At 56.6% G+C, this 21,068-nt stretch overlaps 7 protein-coding genes across 7 annotated transcripts; 4 read left to right on the forward strand and 3 right to left on the reverse strand.

Annotated features, from left to right (window-relative positions):
• Positions 1-947: 947 nt before the first annotated feature.
• Positions 948-2,982, forward strand: UV8b_05986 (uncharacterized protein; the record flags this gene model as incomplete). Its single annotated transcript, XM_043143483.1, has 2 exons — positions 948-973; positions 1,227-2,982. 2 exons carry the CDS (start codon positions 948-950, stop codon positions 2,980-2,982), a joined length of 1,782 nt encoding a protein of 593 aa, XP_042999416.1.
• Positions 2,983-3,562: 580 nt separating this feature from the next.
• UV8b_05987 (uncharacterized protein) lies at positions 3,563-5,999 on the forward strand (the record flags this gene model as incomplete). Its single annotated transcript, XM_043143484.1, has 4 exons — positions 3,563-3,578; positions 3,652-3,779; positions 3,856-4,948; positions 4,999-5,999. 4 exons carry the CDS (start codon positions 3,563-3,565, stop codon positions 5,997-5,999), a joined length of 2,238 nt encoding a protein of 745 aa, XP_042999417.1.
• Positions 6,000-6,673: 674 nt separating this feature from the next.
• UV8b_05988 (uncharacterized protein) lies at positions 6,674-8,463 on the forward strand (the record flags this gene model as incomplete). Its single annotated transcript, XM_043143485.1, has 3 exons — positions 6,674-7,356; positions 7,424-7,695; positions 7,760-8,463. 3 exons carry the CDS (start codon positions 6,674-6,676, stop codon positions 8,461-8,463), a joined length of 1,659 nt encoding a protein of 552 aa, XP_042999418.1.
• Positions 8,464-8,900: 437 nt separating this feature from the next.
• On the reverse strand, positions 8,901-10,022 carry UV8b_05989 (uncharacterized protein; the record flags this gene model as incomplete). Its single annotated transcript, XM_043143486.1, has 3 exons — positions 8,901-9,186; positions 9,405-9,619; positions 9,687-10,022. 3 exons carry the CDS (start codon positions 10,020-10,022, stop codon positions 8,901-8,903), a joined length of 837 nt encoding a protein of 278 aa, XP_042999419.1.
• Positions 10,023-14,530: 4,508 nt separating this feature from the next.
• Positions 14,531-15,652, reverse strand: UV8b_05990 (uncharacterized protein; the record flags this gene model as incomplete). The annotated part of the gene is made up of 4 exons (XM_043143487.1): positions 14,531-14,887; positions 14,980-15,201; positions 15,273-15,377; positions 15,449-15,652. 4 exons carry the CDS (start codon positions 15,650-15,652, stop codon positions 14,531-14,533), a joined length of 888 nt encoding a protein of 295 aa, XP_042999420.1.
• Positions 15,653-17,206: 1,554 nt separating this feature from the next.
• On the reverse strand, positions 17,207-18,000 carry UV8b_05991 (uncharacterized protein; the record flags this gene model as incomplete). Its single annotated transcript, XM_043143488.1, has 2 exons — positions 17,207-17,529; positions 17,643-18,000. 2 exons carry the CDS (start codon positions 17,998-18,000, stop codon positions 17,207-17,209), a joined length of 681 nt encoding a protein of 226 aa, XP_042999421.1.
• A 495-nt stretch (positions 18,001-18,495) lies between these two features.
• UV8b_05992 (uncharacterized protein) lies at positions 18,496-19,461 on the forward strand (the record flags this gene model as incomplete). The annotated part of the gene is made up of 3 exons (XM_043143489.1): positions 18,496-18,691; positions 18,745-18,974; positions 19,042-19,461. 3 exons carry the CDS (start codon positions 18,496-18,498, stop codon positions 19,459-19,461), a joined length of 846 nt encoding a protein of 281 aa, XP_042999422.1.
• Between the last annotated feature and the right edge of the window lie 1,607 nt (positions 19,462-21,068).

Genomic DNA, 21,068 nt, shown 5'->3' on the forward strand with positions numbered 1-21,068 from the left:
TTCGAGGGCTATAAGAGGTCTTAATTAGGGGGCGATATATAAAGGGGATAATTTCGGATGGTTTATTCTTCCGACTCTAAGGAGGAGGAGGGGGGTATGTTACGGGCTCGGGCTACGCCCGCGCCACAATATAGCTAGGACTCGGGCTGCGCCCGCGTCTAGCCTAAGAAGGGCAATAGACGGAGTTATAGGACTATACTAAGACTCCGATACGTGTTATAATCGGGATATAAATAGACTAGATAGAAGGTTCCTATTTAGATCCTTTTCTTTCCTCTTTAGTCTATTTAATACATATCATTAACGCCTATTTGCAGTCGCCCTAGGGCCAGTCCTTTACAGTATATAGGAAATATTATGCGATATCTTAGATATTATATTTACGCGATATTACGCGCGATATCTTCTAGTGGTAAGGGAGGTGTGTTCCTAAGTGAGAATATAACGCAAAATATCGCCTATTTAATTGTATATAGGGAAAGAAAGTAAGCACACTTGCGAGTCTTAGCACTTCTATGCACATTAAGGTTGTGCATTCGAATCCCGTGTGTGCGATTTTTTTTTATAAAAAATGGGGCTATATACAGTCTGACTAATTAGATTGTAATTTTTGGAGAAAAGTGGGGCCGCAAAAAAATTAATCCCGACCTATAATCATACTTATAGGGCTCCTCTGCTTTCCCTGTGCCTTTGAGACCGAAGAATTCGGCGGCACCCTAGTAGTTCTATACGAGGGAGGAGAGGAGAGGCCAGTGAATATGCGCGACCAGACCAATGACACGCAGAATAAGCGCTGCCCTACGGAGTACAACTTCACAAACTGGGCTGTCGGGCTCAAACTTCAGGCCATGCATCTGCGTGCTACAGTATATATGTGATATGTACCATGCACCAACCAGCAAGTGACATGAACTTTTGGGTCGCACCTGACCCCTGGGTGGAGCGCCATGGTTGTTGGCCCACTGCCCTCATTGTGAGCTTCCGCTTTCGCATCGCTTGGCTCAGTACTACATATGTAGCTTGAGGCATTCCCTTCCCTGGCCTTCCTGTGCTGTCATGCGCTCCTTTTCTTCCCTACAACTCCGTGCTCCTTACCAAGTATGATATCCAGGACGTGTCGAGTTCGGTTCTCCTTTCTCCCCACACAAAAATACAAAATGAGCGCTTGAACGTTGATTCCCTCGACCTTGCTGCCCTCCATCCGTTGGACCCAAACAAGCTACAAGCTCCGACAATCGCACCATGGTCGCCTCCACCACGTCACCCGCTGCCCACGCCGCAGATGGCGAAGCATCCTCGGTATTCAGCGACTACGACGCCGATGATGGGTTCGAAGCCGATGCCGCAAAGCGCCGGCGCGTAATTCGTCAGAAACAAGCTGTCCGCATCACTGCTCTCATATTCGCCACGTTGGCCTCGCTATGCGCTGGCTCGATTGTTGTCTTTTCGCTTTACGCTCCACGCTTCCAGTCACGTCTGCGATACACACAGTTCCAGGTCAATGGCGTCGCCATCGCTGGCTCTCTGGCCCTCTATCTTCCCATATCCGTGATGGGCTATTTCTGCGACCGTGTGGGTGTTTCGCCGCTGGCACTGCTCTCTGCCGTCCTTTTTGGAACCGGCTATGGCACTGCAGCATTCATCTACCGAAAACTCGACATCGGATACAACGCCCTCCAAGGACCACACGGCGTGGCCAACCAGTGGTCTTACCCGGCCATGATATTTGCGTTTGTGTGCATCGGTTCTGGTACTTGCGCAATGTACATCGCTGCCGTCTCAACCTGTGCCAAGAATTTCGGAAAGGGCAGGTATCGAGGGCTGGCGCTCGCCATGCCCATTACTGGCTTCGGCTTGAGCGGCATGTGGCTCAGCCAGTTTGGCAGTCGTTTTCTGTACGAGACGAAACCTGACGGATCCAAAGGCGAGGTTGACGTCTTTCGATTCTTCGTTTTCCTGGCCGTCTTGTTGGCAACCATGGGCGTCATCGGCTCATTTCTGCTGCGGGTCGTTGATGAGCAAGACCTTATCGAAGAAGCCATCGAAGAGCTTGAGACGAGTGGTCTACTGGACGGAAGCTCACTGCTCGGTCGATCGCCGAGAGGTTATGGTACCACCCCAACGACGGGAGGAGCCGAAAACTCGGCAAACAGCGCAACCCTCGACCCTTCAGACGATGACGATGCCCAATGGAAGAAGACCTGGGTCCTCAACGCCGAGACACGGCAATTCCTTACCGACCATACCATGTGGCCATTTGCCGTGGCCTTCCTGCTCATGATTGGTCCCGCAGAGGCCTTTGTCAACAACCTCGGCACGGTTATTGGCACCTTGACGCCTCCATCGACCGACGGGTTTGGCGAGGCAACCACGGCGGCAACCCATGTCTCCATCTTTGGCGTTACCAGCACAATTGCGCGCCTACTAATCGGCACTCTGACCGATCTTCTGGCCCCTGCGCCTGAGACCCAACACATCCAGCTCTCCTCGCACCGCAGCGCCCAACACTCGCAACGCTTCACCATCTCGCGTGTTGCCTTCCTCGTCTTTTTTGCGCTTCTCATGTCGTTCGGCTTCATTTTTCTCGCTTCTGGTCTAGTTCAGAATCACGCCGATCGTTTTTGGGTTGTCTCTGGCCTCGTGGGTGCCGGATACGGTGCCATTTTCAGCCTGACGCCCTTGATCGTCACCATAATCTGGGGGGTGGAGAACTTTGCCACCAACTTTGGCATCATCGCCATGTTACCCGCCATTGGGTCCACGTTTTGGGGCTTGATATACTCTGGCATCTATCAGGCAGGTGCCAAGGGGTCTGCCGTCGCTGTAAATGGGAGCGAGGATGATGACTTGTTTTGCTACGGTAAGCAGTGTTATAGCGGTACGTTTTGGGCGGAGGGCATCTGTGTGTGGGTAGCGTGTTTGCTGGTATTGTACGCCTGGAGGGGCAGCGGGGGTTGGAAACAGAGGGGAATTGTCATTTGAAGTCGTGGGATGATGATGCGTCGCAAGTACATGCTGCACCGAGATCTTTTTCTGCTCGCCCTCATTAAGCGGAGTTTCTTTGGATGGAGCTGTCGAATATGTAATGTATAGGCATTTTGATTTCTTTCGTCTTTGATGTCGCAGCTGTCCAATCGATGTCTGCACGAGTTTCAACTTTTCACCCGTCAAAAGGAAGTATTTTGGCTTCGCTGCAGAAAAGGCTCCAAGTTGCTCTTCCCATTGCGTCACGATCGCCATTGGCCTCTGCTTTGACCTGAACCTTGTTCGCAAAGGTGATGAAATACACGTGACTTCGCATCTTTTCGTGTCGAGGTTGCGCGTCCACCGCCAGCGCCCCACCAACGGCGCTGTTCTCGACCTGTAACCACGCCGGAAGCTGCTCACCCGTTGCGGCTCCGCAGTGCGCACCGTTTACCGGTTTCACGTCATGCCCCTCAAGCCCCTACCGACAACGGGACATCAGGAGAGATAACCCATTAGCCTACTAACATATGGCTGCCTACAACGAGTTCTATGCCTTGTAGGCGAACCGCTTCCCCCGTTCCAAACAACATTGAAGATGACGGACTTTACAGGTACCATCATTCCCCCACACCCCGGTTGGCTGCGCTGACGCCTCGAGCACGTCCTTCTCACCACTCATTGCAGAGGCCGATACGATCCGCATCCTTGTGGCGACTGACAACCACGTCGGATTCGAGGAGAGAGATGCCATCAGGAAGGACGACAGCTGGCAAACCTTTGATGAAATTCTGAATCTTGCCCGCACCGAGGACGTACGCTCACCGACCGCTCGCTGCCGGGGCAGAACCCAACTTTTTTGATGATGATTGACTGACCGCGGTGCTGCAGGTCGACATGGTGCTTCTCGCGGGTGACCTCTTCCACGAAAACAAGCCGTCTCGGAAATCCCTGTACCAGGTCATGCGCACCTTGCGCCAAAACTGCCTTGGCGAGAAACCGTGTCCGCTCGAATTCCTCTCCGACGCGGCAACCGTCTTCGAGGGCGCGTTTCCCCACGTCAACTACGAAGATCCCGACATCAACATCTCGATCCCGGTGTTTTCCATCCACGGCAACCACGACGATCCCTCGGGCGATGGAAACTATTGCTCTCTCGATCTGCTGCAGGCTGCGGGGCTCCTGAACTATTTTGGCCGGGTGGCCGAGGCCGATAACATCGAGGCCAAGCCCATTCTCCTGCAAAAGGGCGCTACGAAGCTCGCCTTGTTCGGGCTGAGCAATGTCCGTGACGAGCGGATGTTCCGCACGTTCCGCGACCACAAGGTCAAATGGTTCCGACCCAACGCGCAGATGGGCGATTGGTTCAACTTGCTGGCTGTTCACCAGAACCACCACGCCCATACTTCGACGTCGTACTTGCCGGAGAATGTTCTCCCGGATTGGCTGGACTTGGTGGTTTGGGGTCACGAACACGAGTGTCTTATTGATCCGACGCAGAACCCCGAGACTGGCTTCCATGTCATGCAGCCGGGCTCATCGGTGGCAACGTCGCTGGTCCCGGGCGAGGCAGTGCAGAAGCAGGTGGCCATTGTAAGCGTAACAGGCAAGAATTTCAAGGTCGACAAGATTCCCCTAAAGTCGGTGCGGCCATTTGTCACGCGGGAGATTGTGCTCTCGCAAGACAAGCGGTTCATTGGCTTGGACAAGCAAAAGGACAACAGGCAGCAAGTCACCAAACTCTTGATGAAGATTGTGGACGAGATGATTGACGAAGCAAACGCCGACTGGGAAGCCATCCAAACCGACGAGGAAGCATTGGAAGAGCGTCCGCTGCCGCTCATCAGGCTCAAGGTAGAGTATTCGGCACCGGAGGGCGGGGTTTTTGAGTGCGAGAACCCACAGCGCTTCTCGAACCGGTTCGTCGGCAGGGTCGCCAACACCAACGATGTCGTCTATTTTTACCGCAAGAAAGCGTCGCAGCGTATGTTTCTTCCTGGCCCCGAGCGGGTTTCAAAACTAACAGTGCACAAGGGAAAGCAAATGCCGCCGTCCCAGAGGACGCGCTGCAAGCCATTGCCGACGGCGCGGACGCGGTCAAGGTTGAGTCGCTGGTGCAGGACTTTCTGGGCGCGCAGTCGCTCAAAGTCTTGCCCCAAGGACCCTTTGGAGAAGCCGTCAACCAGTTTGTTTCCAAGGACGACAAGCACGCGATGGAGCTATTCGTGACGGAGCATTTGACAGGCCAAGTCAGACAACTGCTGGGGCTCGAGTCGGACGACGAGGATCTCAACGGTGCCATGGAAATCTACAGGATGAGGGTTGAGCAACAGATGGCCAGTGGCGTGGGAAGAGGCGGCGGGGGGGCCAATGCCGAGAGGAAACGGGTCCTCAAGCCCAAGCCGGACACATGGGATAGCGATTTTGACGGAAACTGGGAGGACGAGGCAGGCGCCTGGACATACGAGGATCCCACCCACCATCCGAGTCTCAGAACAACGCAAGAACATGGTGCAGCCGGTCGGAGCAGGAGCAGGTCGGGAGCACATGGCGACCCAGACGACCCAGACGACCGAGAGGATGAGGCAGATGCACCGAGCAGCAGGCGGCCCACGGCCCGGGCGGCAAAAGCAAGCACCTCCAGGGCAGCCAAGAAGCCAACCCCGGCCCGCAGAGCGCCAGCCAAGGGGCGGTCCCGGAAAGCCGTCGACCCAAGCGAGGATGAGGCTGCAGAAGACGAGGACGTCATCATGGAGTCTGACGATGAGCAGCCTCCGCCACTGCCTGCGAAGCCAGCGACAAGGGGCAGAAAGGCAGCGACAACGAAAACGACAACGGCAACGGCAGCGGCAACGACAGCAAAAACGGCGAGGGGGTCTGCTCCAAAGAGCCGCGCGAAGACAAAGCAGACGACGTTGAACTTCTCCCAGAATGCCGGCGGCACACAAATGGCGATTGAGCTGAGCGACGACGAGATTTCAGACGACGATACGTTTACGCGTAGGCCGGTATCGACGAGGACGAGGAGGCGGTGACGACGGGCCCGGTGGGGGCATGCTCCGACGGTTTTGATATCTTGCAGCGGCCCGAGGAAGAGCAGGCGCCGCGTACACATGGTGATGCTGCGCGTCGGTGCCTTCGATGCCGGCTTGGCGCAGAGCCTCTTCTCCCCGGGAGCAAGCATGAGCCCAACGGGAAGCGCAGCCGTTTCTTTTTGTCTCTTTTTAGCGGTCTTGTGGGAATACGGCATGGGGGATGCGTGTAGTAACTAGGCTTGATGGCATGATCTGGATCAGGAAACGAGGCTGCACATGACGCACTCGCAGCCGCCGCGCCAGGTGCGCTGCATTTGGGCTTCTTTGTATTGCGAGACAACAGAGACCCCACGCGGCTCTGATAGTTGTCCCTTAGACAGGGGAGTCGGGTGTCGGTCAAATGGTGGTTGAGTGAGCTGCTTTTTTCTTACGTGTAGTACTCCGTACCCGAGTTGCATTCCACGACCGTCTTTCTCGGTTGTTACGTAAGCTATTCCATTCCCCAGCGAGCTCCGTCTGACCTGCCATGCCGCCCGCGAGTCGCTGCTCCAGCTTCACTTCCTCTCCCCATCCATCACCATCACCATTCGCCTTCACCATTCACCATGTGAGAGCCCACCCTCGCGCCCTGGCCTCGCCTCTCCGAGACCACTCATCACGTCAGTTGGTGCAGCATGCCACGCCACATTGGCCGCGCCCGAGTCGACGAGTTTCTAGCAACGCTCTCGCCACAGGACCTGCTTTACCTGAGACGCAGGCTCGGCACGATCCCTCGCCTCGCGGGACTAGCGCATCTGCCCGCGGAAATCACCTCCATGATCGCGCTCCAGCTCTCGCTAGACGACTTCGTCCACTGCCGCCTCGTCTGCCGCTCGTGGCTCGCTTCGTGGACCCAGGACGCCGTCATCACGGCCATATGCCACCACTTTTTCCCGGGGATGCTGGAAAAGCATGGCGATAGCACGCCCCGACAGCTCCTTCAGTCTGCTCTGGCTCGGCACCTGCGACGAGCGCGCTCGCAGCCGTCCCAGTTCTTCCTCCCGTGGGACAGACGGGTGCGGTCGCCCGTGTTCGGGGGCCGCGAGCCCGCGCCGAACGATGACATTGGCATTTCTTCGGCCCGCGTTGCGTACCGCCCTCCCGGTCCGCCAGTCTTCTACGACGGCGGCCGGCTCGCGTGGCAGCTGGATTCCGTGACCGTCGTGGTGGACGACCTGCGCACGTGCCGTCGACGGTTTTGCAGATTCTCTGCGGCTCTTATTGCCGGCGAGAGGATGAGCTTGCAGGGCATGTCTCGGTCGCTGCTGGTGTTTGCTGCCACGAAAGGTGGGTTCGACGACTTGAACTTCAACATGGTGTTAGTGTGACGCCCGTTTCTTATGCCACTTTTTTTTTTTTTTTTTTCAGCACTCTGACTTGGGTAGAAAGATTTGGCGTGGATCGGATGATGAGTGGAGGCGTATATCTCTGCCGGGGCCCTTTGCAAGGTGTGTTGTCCAAGGGGAACGGGTGGCGGTGGTGACGCGGCAAGGCCTGGTCCTGACGTGGTCATGGGGTGGGCCGACCGTGGAATTGCTCATGGCGGACGGCATCAGTTGTGACGATGTGCGTGGTCGATCGATCCCCGGGGTGATTTTGCATCCCGATAAGCCGGATGTGTCGTACGTTGCGTCGATAACCTGCCCCGGGCCCACGAGTAAGCAAGCGCGCGGTCCCAAAATCCAAAAGCGCCTGCCAACTTCTTGCTGACCTCGCGCCAGATACATCGCAGCCACTACCCCGCGCGTGCAAGGTCACAGTCGTCCGCTACGAACACGACCAGCCCACCAAACAGTGGCAGGAAGCCATCCACGAGGCGTCCATGGCCCAGCCACCCGCCGAGCATGCCCTCCCGTCCCGCGCCACGCCGCTCTGCCCGGAAATCAGCCCCTACGGGCTCTACAGCCTCGGAACGCTTCTCGCAGCCGACGGCAACCTCGACCCCCCCCACGTGGTGGAGTTTGCGGCTGTCGCGTTCAGCATCTACAAAGAGTCGTTTGTGCAGCGCGAATGCGGGGCCCAGGACCACCGGGGGGGCAATGCCCGTCGGGAGTTCTGGCTCGACCCAACGACGTGGGGGCTTGGGCACCGCGAGGAGGACATGGCGCCGTGGGCGCGGGACGCTGTGACGGCCCCGCGCTTCGTCTGGTTGGACGGCGGGATGGAGACGCCGGACGGGGCGGCGCTCGTGGGAGAAGTGGGTGCGGGCGTGGGGGTGTCGGAGCCGTGCCGCGTGTTTGGCGACGAGGACTTCCAGTTGCTTGTCACGGGGCGCGGGATCCTGGTCAGGGCGTATGCCAGGACGGCGCTGCTGGCTCCGAGGATGCGTGAGCTGGCGGCCGCTCAGGCTGCGGTGGAAAAGACGGCGCTGGTGGATGCGGTGCGCCCGGTTGACCTGAAGCCTTTGGGGGGGACGAGGCTGTAGCTGTTGCAATGCAGGAGAAGCGCGATATCATTGATGATGGCAGCGAGGTCAGGAACCCTAAACCACGTCGACGCTATACGAGCTATATATAATATAGTAGCTAAAGGGGTAGCCGGCAGGGGGCACAACCGAGCCGGAATTTTGCGGTTACCGCGTCGAATCCAACGATATCCCCTTGCAACAGTAGCCCACGAGGCCGGGGACACATAAACACAAAAGCATGCATACATAGATATGTTGTCGCATCTCGCCCTCGGTCGCAGCACTTTCCCCACGTCATGCCCAGCTAAACGATGGTGAGCCGCTCGAGCCATTTGCATATACTGACAAGAAGCGCCACCAAGGAAACAGACAAGGAGGCGCAAGAGCGGCTCAGCCAGCCCTCACGACACACCAGCCCACCCCCCGGTGATCCGTTTTACGACCCCGAAAACACGTCAATCCCCGCCCTGGTCGATGTGAAGCTTGCTGAGGAGCCACTCGCCCGCAGGGCCGGACGCTATACCCTGGTACTGCAGATGCGCGGGCATGATGAACAGGGTCCCCATGCAAACCATGTCGCCGGTGTTGCAATAGACCTTTGTCCGCGAAGGCGGGAAGTTGGGGATGCGGCCCCTGTTTTGCTGGTTCTTGGTGTATCCGAACAGGACGACGCCGGCGATGGTCCTGCGGATGCTGCGGCGCACCTGGCCGACTGCCGCGGCGGCCAGCGCCGAGCCCTGGCTACAACGCACGCCGTGAGCTTTTGGGAAAAAGAAATTTAAAACCAATGATAACAACAATAACAACAGCAGCAGCAGCAGCAACAACAACAACAACAACAACAACAACAACAACAACAACAACAACAACAACAACAACAACAACAACAACAACAACAACAACAACAACAACAACAACAACAACAAGCGTACACATGCCTGGGCGACGTGCAAACGTACCTGTATCCCCCGGCGACAATCTGCGCTCGGGGGCATTTGCTGTGGGCGAGGGCGAGCAGGCGCTTCATTTCGTTGATGGCGGCCGGCGAGGTGCCCAGCGGCATGGCGTTCTCCGGAAAGCCGGCCCTGTAGGCGCCGCCGACACCCTGGGCCCAGACCTTGGAGGCGCCCAGCCGCCTTCGGAGGGTGTTGACGATGAGGGGGCCGAGGGAGCCCTGGACAATCTGTCAGCTACGTGTGGCAGCAAAAGAAAGGGCAGGGACGATGGAGGTGCGGGCGGACCAGGTTGCCGGGCTCGGTGGTGCCTCTGGCAAAGATGAAGATGGCCAGGGGACACTCGCTCGCCGAGCCCTGCAGGAGGTCGTTGCTCTCTCCAAGGCCGATTCCGAACCCGAACTGGCGGGCTTGCAGGGCCGCGAATCCAGGCCCAGGTCGGCCGGCGGATGCCACGGCCGGCGCCGCAGCGGCGAGGTGCGAGAACAGAGCGACCAAGGCGAGAAGCAGCCTCATGCCGAGGCCGAGGCGGAGCAGCCAAGGCCGGCGCGGCGTGGCGGAGCGAGCGCGCGGACGGACGGCTCGGCTGGTGCGGCTTGCTTGCTGCACACTGTACAGGCGCATGTTTTTGTGCAGGCGTCGGTGCTCTTTTCTTTTTATTTTCTTCTTCTTTCTTTTCTTTCCCCCGCTTTCTTTGGCTTGCGAGACGGCAGCATCGGGGGGTTCGTGCGCGGTGTCCTCGGCGGCGGCAAGAAAGGGGGACCCGGTGCTGATATATCTCGCGATGCGGTATTCCGTGCGCCCCCCCCCCCCCCCCCCCCCCCTCCATCGAACTGACTCTGCGTTGGGCCTTGCGGAACCTGTCGAGGCGGGCAGCTCAGCCGGGTGGGCTGGGCTGGTCTCTCCCCGAACGGGCCACGGGGGACATGAATTGAAATTGATTGCTAAGTTTTGCGCGGTGCGCGGCGGTGGGAAGCAAGCATTCCGGCAAAAACGGCTGTTTGGCACAGCGAGAGACGGGCGAGGGCGGGCTGACGATGCAACCCCGGGGCTGTTGGGGCAGGAGAACGGAGTCGGCTGGGTCCTAGGCCCGGGTGCTTGGGGCCAGTTCTACGGATTCGGTCTCCAGCTTCTTCTGTCTGTCCACATGGCATATGCGAGATCTTCCTCGCACCCCTGCCGGTTCCAGTGTCAGAAGAATCAAGGCCAGACAAGCCGGGCTGGCTTGTCCCTGTCCAACCCGTGCACGTAGACAGGCAGGGAAAAGGTTTTCAAAGATGCAATAACGCTAAGCCCGAAATAATAGAGCCGCATGCCTTCAAACTCGTTGTCTCCGTCGTAGTGTTGTGAGCATATTTCTCCATCAGCAGCTACATGCCAACCTTGTCTCCTTTTTCCGCTCTACATGTATTTCTCCTTTGTACGCCACGCACTGCTGCGGCTTTTGCCCGCATAATGGCCTCGTAGCTTTGCTTTGTAGACTACGTCTGCAATGCATTATTAGTAGGATCAACAGCCTTATCAAGCAACGCCCTTCAACAGCTTAGTAGCCAGCGGCATCCTCTTGACCGTCCCACGGAAGAGCACTAGCATATCAAGTTGCGCGCAATCCTAGCCCTAGGCCGAGTCCCTTCCTAATCTTGGCAGGTAAATCCAAAGGCAGACTCTAGCCAGCACACAAGGATAGGTATTGTATAGGCCTGAATCGCAGCCCCTCATCGAAAGTGGCACCAAATCGCGATTTCCCTCAATATATCCGCGCTTTAAAGGTTCCCTGCAGGAAAAAGTAAACAAGGTCACTTAGGTACTTACAGAAAAACAATAAGCAAATGGTACAAGATTGTAGTTTAGGCTTAGCGTTATTGCATGTTCGGAAAACCCTTGCTTGCCTTGTTTACGTGGCAGTCAAAAACACTGAGATTGCGTTTTTGCTCTTCCTGCGCACGAGGGCCCGTGTCCAGGCAAGCTCGTGCGCCCTGGTGTTTATCTGACGCTTGGTCATGGTCCACTATTTCTTTTCTTCCCTCGCCACCACGACTGCGGCTACGGCATCCCGATTTGAATGCACGTGTTGCCGATCGACTGTCAGGATTCTTCCGCCGCAACCAGGGCAGCACAGCGATACTCGAAGACGGCGGAGTTTTGCGCGCGGGTATGCGTGACGCTCTCGGTCTCACGCCACGCGTTGGGACAAAGGCACCAGCTCCCGACGCGCAATGGGAGTCGTCTGACGTCCTGCGCACAAGCTAACGCACGGGTCTCTCTCTATCTTTGCTCGTCGGGCGTACCAGCCTCGGGGCCAATCGGAGACTTACACATGCAGGTCTGGCCCCCGCGCGTGTCGACGGCAAGGGACGATGGGCATTGCAGTGCAGAGCCTCGAAGAAGGGGGTTCGTGGTGCGCAAGGCTTGTCGTCTTGTCTTCGTCTGGGCCTGGGCCTGGGGTCTGGGCCGCTAAGCAAGGGTCGACGACGTCACCCGGCGTTTCGGTTTGGTCGTGGCAACGGTCTGCAGGCAACAGCGGTTTCAGGACCATCGAAAACCCCGTGAAACCCCAGGCTGGGGTGGCATCCACCGCAGCTGCTGGCATCCCCGCCGGGTTTTTCCCGTTTAGGCGAATGTTGTTGCACAGGGCTGCGTTTGCTGTTGCTGCAAGGATGCATGTAAATGTACGGAATAATCCGTACGCTGATACGCATGAAAATTATGAATTAGCCGGATGCGTACATTTTGTAGCCATGTGTGCGCTGTTGGATCTCACCAACTCCCCTGGTCTTGGCTATATACAAGTCTCGCAGCTGGGGGCTTTTCTGTCCCGCAGCGCAACAATCAACCTGTGAAATGCAGCGGCACAATGATGCCATGTAGACAAGGAAGACGATGATCATGGATGGCTGGGCATGTACGGAGTACATACGGACTAGAAGAGGGGGTAAGAGGGGGGTTGTGAGGGGGACCATGTAATATAAAAGAGGCTTCATTGAGCTAAGCTAGGATATGTGATGGTGGAGAGCCTATACAGGTAAGGTCATGTGACAGTGGGGAAATGATCATCTGTACCTATCGGGTTCTGTGCCTGATATGTGAGGCTGCCACATGACTCATACGGCCCGCTAGCCAAACAGCTCAGCTCAGCTCAGCTCGTCAAACCAGCGCACGACAAACGGCACAAAGGCTGCTCAAACAGAAACATCAAACAGAGCCGGTGAACATGGCCCTCAACACAACCAATAACCTCTGCTTCCTTGATAGCGAACCTCTGGGACCTCCGAGTCAACATGCTGGGACCTGCATTGCAGCGAGAAACAGCACGCGCACGACCTGGATGTTCCCGGAAGATTTCACCCCGTCGCCCCAATGTCCTAGGGCCAGACGCGCGAGCAGTGCGCAGCATCCTAGGCCCATGACTGCGCAGTCGTCGATTCCGACGCCCTGGCCACTTTGATCTGTCCAACCACACGCCATCGCTCGACTGCCCGCTGCCTTGAGCCCCCATCGTGTCGTCATCGCCCCAGATGGGCGCGACATGGGACGCCCGACGACCACGGGAAAGCGTAGGCTCAGAGCGGATTTCTCGTCGACTTGGACGAGAAGCAAGGGAGCAGGAACGCTTGGCAGGGACTTGAGAGGAGAACCTGACGCGTACGGAGTATGTCGCCGTATTCCGCGTATCGATTCCCCGTGCGTCGATGCGCATCTGCCAACTGGGGGCAAGGATGCTGAAAACGTGCTCTTCGGACTTGCCAAGCGATGGTGGATTTTTCCCTTTCCGCAAATCCTGTCACGCCAGCCGGACCGTCCTGCCCCAGCTCGCGTCCGGGAATGACGATGCTGCACTGATCGGTTCTCGGCGTGACACGAAACAAACGCCAAGGGGTGTCCGTCTCCGCGCGTTTCACAATGCAACCGCTCGAGGATGAATCTCAAGGTGCTAGCAGCCATCTCTTGATGCGACGTGATCGCAACCCGAGGGTAAACTGCATGTCAGTGCACAACGGCACAGCAACATCCAGTACTTTCTTGCCCCGAGGGCGCAGGATCGCTTCCGTCTCATTGCACGAGCGATTTCCTGCGTACCGACGGGGAAGAATAAGCAAGCCTGGCGACTCCTTCCGCCTGCTCCTCGATAGAGCTTCGCAACAGTAAAACGTTTGGATACGGATTTATCCGGTACGGGTCATCTACGTAAAACTGTATACAATAAATGAATAGTAATGAATCGAAATGGAAACCCCCAAGTGGATGGAAGATAGCTTGCAGGTGCTGACTTGGCCGTCGCGTCGGCAATCACCCATCCCATCATGGGCACCACCCCATGACGTGATGGACTCCGAACCCCTCCGTCCAGATGACGGGTTCTCGCCCCGGGTACAAAAATTGAGCGCCCAGCGCGGCACTTGGAAATCCAGAATCCTTGCGCCGTCGGCAGTCCGGCTGCGCTACGTCGATCGAGCACCGTCCTCCGTCGCCTACTTGCTATGCATCCGCCACGCGAGCCGGCCCTGCTGCGGACTCCCAAGATGGGGGCGCAGCTGGCAGTCGACCGAGTTGCCTGCGTGTTAGTGTTCCTCATGCATCTCCTCAGTAGATTCTAGGTCTTGTGGTCGGGGGAGAGGAGGCTTTCAGGTGGAGACTCGCTGCCGAGGACCAGGCGGTTGAAGCTGCCATGGCCTGAAACTATTATTCTGCTTTCCAGCAGTGGCATCTTCGTGTATGCCGACGATTGCGCCAAGTCGCGGCAAGTCCGGGCATCCAGGCTCGTTCGCTTGGACGAAGCTGTTGGACGTTGTTTGCTGCTGAATGCTCGCAGACGATGATGCTGGTGCCGCTCGCAACCCCGTCGTCATTGCCCGTCGTGGAGAAACAATCACAGGGGTTGTTCTGGCACCATGCACATGCAAGTGTGTCCGTCCTGGATCTCTTTCTCTTTGGTTTTTTTTTGTTTTTTTTTTTATAATTCTTTTTTTTGATTAGACCTCCCGTTGTATGATTGATGCAAAGCGACTTGCTCGGTCACAGCTCAGCCGGAAACCCTTTTTGCTTGAGTTATCCTTGCAGCCTCGGGATCATGTCCGCGCCCGTAGTATTCCTAAACCCTTAACCGGACAGACCATAAACACTTCTCGAAGCCATCATGCCCCAGAATCACCGTCCTTTACATTCTCCCTATGCACCTCAAACGTCCTCGTCGCCCGAATGATCCTGGCCGTGCTCCGTATGCTGTCGGCGTCGCCGTCCTCGAGTCCTCCCCTAGCCGAGCTGACGTTGACGCCGGCCCACGAGCCAGCCGCGGGCTGCAGCTCGGCCAGCTCGCGGCTCTCCAAGGTCGAGCCCTTGCTTCTGTCGGGCGTCCTCGACCGAGCACCCCGGCGCCACGTCGAGCTTGTCCGCTCGCGTCGTCGCGCGTCGTCCACGCGGATCATGCCGCTTTCCAGCGACAGGAAGAACTGCTTCAAGTAGGGCACGCAGGCAAACACGATGCTGACGCACTGCACGCACTCCGCCGCCACCGCCACCCGCCAGGCGGCCAAGGTGCGAGCGGCGGAGCGGCGTTCTGCGAGCGGGCTTGGAACAAACGCACCTGTTGAATACACCCCGATGATACCGCCCACGGCCGAGGCAAGCCGCAGACAAAGGCCGAGACAAGGACAGAAGTCAGCGCCCACAGAGATAGGAAAATGCCCGTTGCGTAGACTAGGACCCGATGCGTCGCGTTGGACGATATCGTCCCGAGGAGAACCAGCACCGAGGCTTTCGAAAAGGCCAGCGTCAGGATATACATGAGCCGCGCTGCGTAGACAGCCTGAGATGCGTTCAGCCAAAGTCGCAAGAGTGGTTATTTTATTTTATTTTTTCAGTTTTTGTTCCAAGAACCTTTTGATAGATTTGCAGCTCTCGATCCGAGAGTCCGCTCTGACGCTTTCCCAGACCGTTGTGACAGGCCGTTATGACGCCGGCCGTCATGCCAATGCTAAACGCCTGCGCGGAGAGGAGGAACATCAGATTCTGCACTCATCTTTGGCGATTTCGAGTTCCTGCCACCAAGTTACCAGCGAAAGGAGGATGCAAGAATCGTCAAGCGCAAGCTTGCGAACCATGTTCAGCTTCATGGCGAGCTTGGCCGCCACGCAGAGCACGACTACAACAGCCGCCAGCCAGCTGATGACGATGGGTATTGAGGAAAAGTCATTTTGCGTCACCAGGGGCTGCGTGGCGGCGGTCGCTTCTTCCATTTGCTGATGCCTCGAGTCCATGCGCTCATGGAAAATGGGACGTGGAAAAGGAAAAAGTTCCGGTTCACTCGTCGTGGACCGACATTGTTGGCCTGAGCCGTGGGAGTCTTGGGCCCTGGCAGGGCGCTCGCAGAACTTGCCGAATCTTGGGGGAGCCAACGGGACGTGGTACGTAGAGCGAGCGAGAGCTTTGGTTAATGAGGGTGCGGAGTCCAGACGCAGTTATGACATGATCCGGGAGCCACGACTCTTCTCTTCCGGGCAGGTGTCGGGAGGGAGGGACTCACCCCACGGCTTACGACGCAAATCCGTCTCATGTGTTTTTTCGGGCCGGCACTTCGTGCTCTGTAGGGACGCAAGTTGGCTGTCTTGCCGGGCGTAAGTTGGGGGCCAGTCCTGCCGTGTAGCATGACAGCCGCGCGCCCGATGCGACATGGGATGATGGGACAGACCATCTGGCAAGCCCAGCCATCCAAGGTGGAATCCAAGGTGGACAGGGGGCTCGTGTATTGAGGGGTGTCGATAAGCAGTCTTCGCTGTCTTCGGAGGGCTGACGCTGAATGCGCACCTGGCAGGGCCAGCAAAGCAGATTCTGCGTCGGCTCTATAGAAACCCAGAAGCGCCTTTTCTTCTGCAAAGAGTACAGCCATCTCCTTTATATCCTTGAGACCAGACGCAGCTCCTCGTTCTCTCCTCAAACGACAAAGGTCACTGGACAGTGGACAGAAGCCCACCATGCGACTACCATCTATCGCTCTTGCCCTGCTTGGGCTCTCTAGTCTCGCATATCCCGCTCCCGTGGGCTACAGGGTCGGCACGTCCACTGACTTGCCGCCACCTGTACCGGTTCTCAAATCCAGAACCGGGAGCGCTGCTGTTGCCGGAAGCATCGCAGGAATGACTAGGGACGACGACGACGCCGAGCCTACTCTGCAGCCGTACAGTAGCCAAGGCGGCAGCCCTTACAGAGTACCGCCAAAAAAAATACTTTGACGCCGACGGTGCGGAATGTTTCGTGCCCAGAGCGACCAGGCCTCATCAGCCCACGGGGCTTTGGCACAGAGGGGTCAGGGCAGCCATCTTGGATTTTCGGAAGGGCGGAAGCAGCGTGGATAAGGCTGAGCTTTTTCTGCTTCCCGAAAAGCGTGGCGTGTGGGAACGCTTGGGCTGCAACTGTTGACCATGTTTTGATGCTGGCGGTCCTGGAGGTTGAGCGGAGGATTTCAACAAATTGCATCCCATGTACCAAATGCAGGATAAATGCAAAAATTGAAAACATGCAGGAGCTTTGGGTGTCGGCCTTGGCAAGAGTATTGGTAAGTGTTCGGATGTACGTATTACTGATGCAATTGTCCCGCTTTCAAAGGCATTGCGGAATCTTTGCCGTCGGCTGGTAATCCAATGGAAACCTCCTTGAAACCGGCAGGTTTCCGCCTCAGCCTCACTGGGGGACCCGACTTGTACATACATCTGCAAGTGTTTAGCCAAATGTTTAGCCAACAGCTCGAAGCAGAATTTGTGCCGTCTTACCCTGTTTTCAACATCCACATCCCGCATGACATCGTTCCCACTACGTCACGTCTTGTCCCAAGGCAATGCATCCCTTTCCGGCTCATACTTGCCTCCCACTGGCCGGTAACAGGGCCACCACCCGCTCGGCAAGAGCTGTTTTCCCAATTCCACCCTGCGCGGCGTCACAGGCAAGCCAGCCATGGTAAGCTCCCTCTGCTCGTCCGCGACAAATCCCCAGCGGCGACGGTAAAATTGCAAACCCATGTCGGAAGCATCAACGTATGTCCCCAGGCCCTGGGCATCAGCCTGCCGGATGCCCCAATCAATCAGCAACGTGGCTACGCCGCGTCTTCGGAACTCGGGATGCGTAAAGCAATTATCTAGAACTGGCAGCAAGTAAGTGGAACTTGTCCTTCTTTTTGACCAAAGGCTGAAAAAACGGGTTTCATACACATGTGCGGCCGACGCATGTAGGTCCTGCGCGCCTCTAGGAACTGACGCATGAGGGCGTTGGCCACTTTCCGGTCTTCACCCTTGGGCCACCAGTAGCAGTCTATGTCGGGGTAGGTCGTGTAGGGGTCATGGTCGTACATGTGCCAGCAGGCGGCGCCGGCGATGCGGCCAGTAGCGTCGTCCGTCACCTTGAGCCACGTACTGGTTGGGTCAGACTGGTGCCATTCTGTTATCCGACGAGTGGCATCCTTGATGGCTGCCTCGTACGCGTCGGGTGAGGAGTCTGCCACAGGAAAGAATAGTTGAAGGAGGGGGATCCATGGATCGCGGTAGGCGAGGAACTGGACTCGGGTGATTTCCTCAAAGTCGGTTGTTGACGTGACTCGCGATAATCGAAGCGGCATGTCGGGATGTTGTTGGCCCCCCCCCTTTTTTTTCGAGGTTCTTTTCTCGGCGAGATGGTCTCGGGCAGGAAAACTGAGGGAAAAGCTTTCCACTGTTTGCGTATGAAGAAAGCGAGGATCGGGAACTGTGCCATCCGTCAGAAAAAGCACGAAGCGTCCGTGTCCCTTTTCTCGTTTGGGAGGGGCCCCAACAGACCGGCATGCAGTTGGCATGCAGCTGGCATGCACCGGCTCAGCTGTCGCTTCGCATTGCCAGCGTGCTGCACGGAGTTGCTCGTTTTGATTCGAGCCAGATAAGCCCACATGGGAGGTGTCTGCAACCACATTTTGCACCCCTGGTCATTTTGACAACATGACGTCTCATGACAGGTGGAGGTAAGGCAGCGCTCGTCAGGTGACGGTCATCAAGGCCTTGTCGTCCTAGTGTTCCTTTGCGTGCGGAAACAGTCACGCTTGAAGACTTGGCCGAGATGCGGAACATGCGAGACGAGAATCATGTCGGGAAAAGATTCGCGCGTTTCCTCACGGCCGCTGCTCGAGCACAACGCCGAGAGCAACCAAGGCCGCATCGCCTCGGGTCGAGAGCGACGATGGGGTTTAGTCCATCTGGCACTCTGTCTGTCCTTGGTTCTGAATGCCGTAGGCTTGCTCAGACTGGCCAAAAAGCCAAAGCCGGTGCGCTCGGAGTATGGTAGGCGCTCGACCGTTGCATCATTTCCCCGTCGAAGCTGACGTGCTCGGCAGCTCAGCTCGAAACCCTGCTTTCACGACCCGTGAGCGGGTACACAGACTACGCGAGCACGAACCTCACCCTGGCGGGCAAATTATGGGACGAGCTGGATTTTGACGTGGGCGTTGTCGCGCTCCCAAACTTGTGGGCCGCGGAAAAGGGCATTCCCATCGCTCAGCCGTTTCCGTGGGACCAAAACAAGGGCATCTACGTGCTCAACAGCCACCACAATATACACTGCTTGGTACGTTTTCGATTCCCTCGGCGCAAGGAGGCGGGGACCTGAAAGAAAAATAACACCGGTGGCGCAGAAAAACATCCACCGCTCCATCCGAGAGTACGAGTTTGGCGTTCATCAGACCCTGCCACTGGGCCACATCACGCACTGTCTCGACTCGCTGCGGGAAGACGTCGTATGCCAGGCCGACGATACTCCTCGGACCTCATCACAGCACCACCAACACCAGACCGGGCTGGGGCAGAAGCGCAACTGTCGCGACTGGGGAGAACTGCAGGACTGGGCGAGGCAGCGCACGGCGTGCTACAGATACATCAGTCCCTTGGCAGATTCCATCGACCAATTCAAGAGATTTATGCATTGTCCGAGGGATAGTCCGTACTGGCCCAAGGTGCGCGAGCACTTTGGAAAGCCGGATGATTGGTTTGCGGACGAGTACGATGAGGAGGAGGCTAACGCAGCTTTGCCAGAGTTGAGGGGGGGAAGAGGATGAAAACGCCCGATTGTTTGCGACTTTTTGTTTCTCCTGTTGGACTGCATCTGTACATGGAGAGATTGAGATTGATACTTGATTGTTTGGCAATTGGTTTTGGGGCCTTGATTTGTTTTACTAACCCTAAACTGTAGCTCCCAGGGCACAGATTCGAATAGCGGAGGTCAGCAGTCTTGGGAAGGGGGACTATGCCATGGATATTGTACGGATAAAGCCGTGTGGCCCGAGCCCAGATGCCAAGGAAATAAAGACAGAATCCGGGAGGCGCTATTCTTCTCACCAAAATAGGCGGGATATGTCGCAGCTTTTCCTGGTGCCAACTTTGAGGACAAAACCTATGCTCGGGTACTGTATAATTTTAACCAGGAACACTCAGAAGGGCGATTTCGAAGCGAGATGGACTGTGTTTAGTTGGCTGGCTCGGACTCTTTATCGGGTCTCATTTCTAGTACCCCCATTTATTCACTGAGTGGCCAATACGACTAGGCAGAGAATAGATGTCTTGGATGTAGAGATGAGGTGCAGTTATTATCAATACCCTCTTTACCTATATTGTCGCAGTATCAAAGTTTGAGATATCCGAACCAAATACTTTTACCATGGCTAAAGGATCAAAGAGAACGTAATACGGCATGGAGTACATAATTCGGGTTGCGAAACTTCAGTGATGGAGCGCATAGGCTATGCATTTGCCATTATGCCTTCCTGTATGAGGGCTTTTCACACCTTCGACCATAGCAGTAAACAGCGTGGGCAGTAACAGACGTCTCTTGGTGGCAAGTCTTACGACTTGCTATTCGACTCTCTTTCTTGGACAGAAATTACCGCATAATCGCGTCGTCACAAAAAGCTAAGACAATACTGCTGTCGCTCAGATGCTTCTGAGCTAGCTTGACTCGATGAAGAGTGTCATCAGACAGAGACTCTTGCCTATCATCTAGTCCCCGAGGCTGGATCAAGGATGAAACCCCGACTCTCATAGACTTGGTGGGAGCTGATTGGAAGCGCGACTGAGCCGTCGCTCCATCACTCTCTCCCCCCGATGCAGAGGGTCCTGCTTTGTTATTCTATTTTTCTCACCCGGGCTCATGACTGGATAAGTGGCCATTATGCTACGCCCGCTGTGGGGAGGTCGGGTAAAGTTCCAGACGGCTGGCTTCCGTGTCAGTAACCTTTTCTTTTTGCTGTGATCAAATCATGGTTCATAATCAAGGCGAGCATCGAACGTGGCGAGCCAACCGACGTTGTTTTCGGGACGTGACGGCACACTAGGTGCGGCTCTGCTAGGCTTCTTGCAGCTTTAATGGTCCTTTTTTCACAGCATTGTTGGCAAGTGGCAAAGGAGCCCCGCAGCGCTCTAGAGCGGATTTGGCAGGTGCCCCCTGGAGTGAAGCCCCCTGGAGAGAAAAAGCCCGGGCCGGCCGCCTGTTGCATTTATTTCCCGACTGGCGCCCAGCTGCGGCCGGCTGCCCCGCAAGTGCCTGGCACTAACCCCGCTGAGCCCTCTCGACGTGTAACGTGGTGTGGTGCCTGTCCCGTCCCGTCCCCCGCAGAAGGTTGGATGAAGTTTGAACCAGACAGCATTCTGACAGCAGTCTGTCGCAATC

Source organism: Ustilaginoidea virens, chromosome 4 (genome assembly GCF_000687475.1).
Source record: "Ustilaginoidea virens chromosome 4, complete sequence".
Classification (NCBI taxonomy): Eukaryota; Fungi; Ascomycota; class Sordariomycetes; order Hypocreales; family Clavicipitaceae; genus Ustilaginoidea; species Ustilaginoidea virens.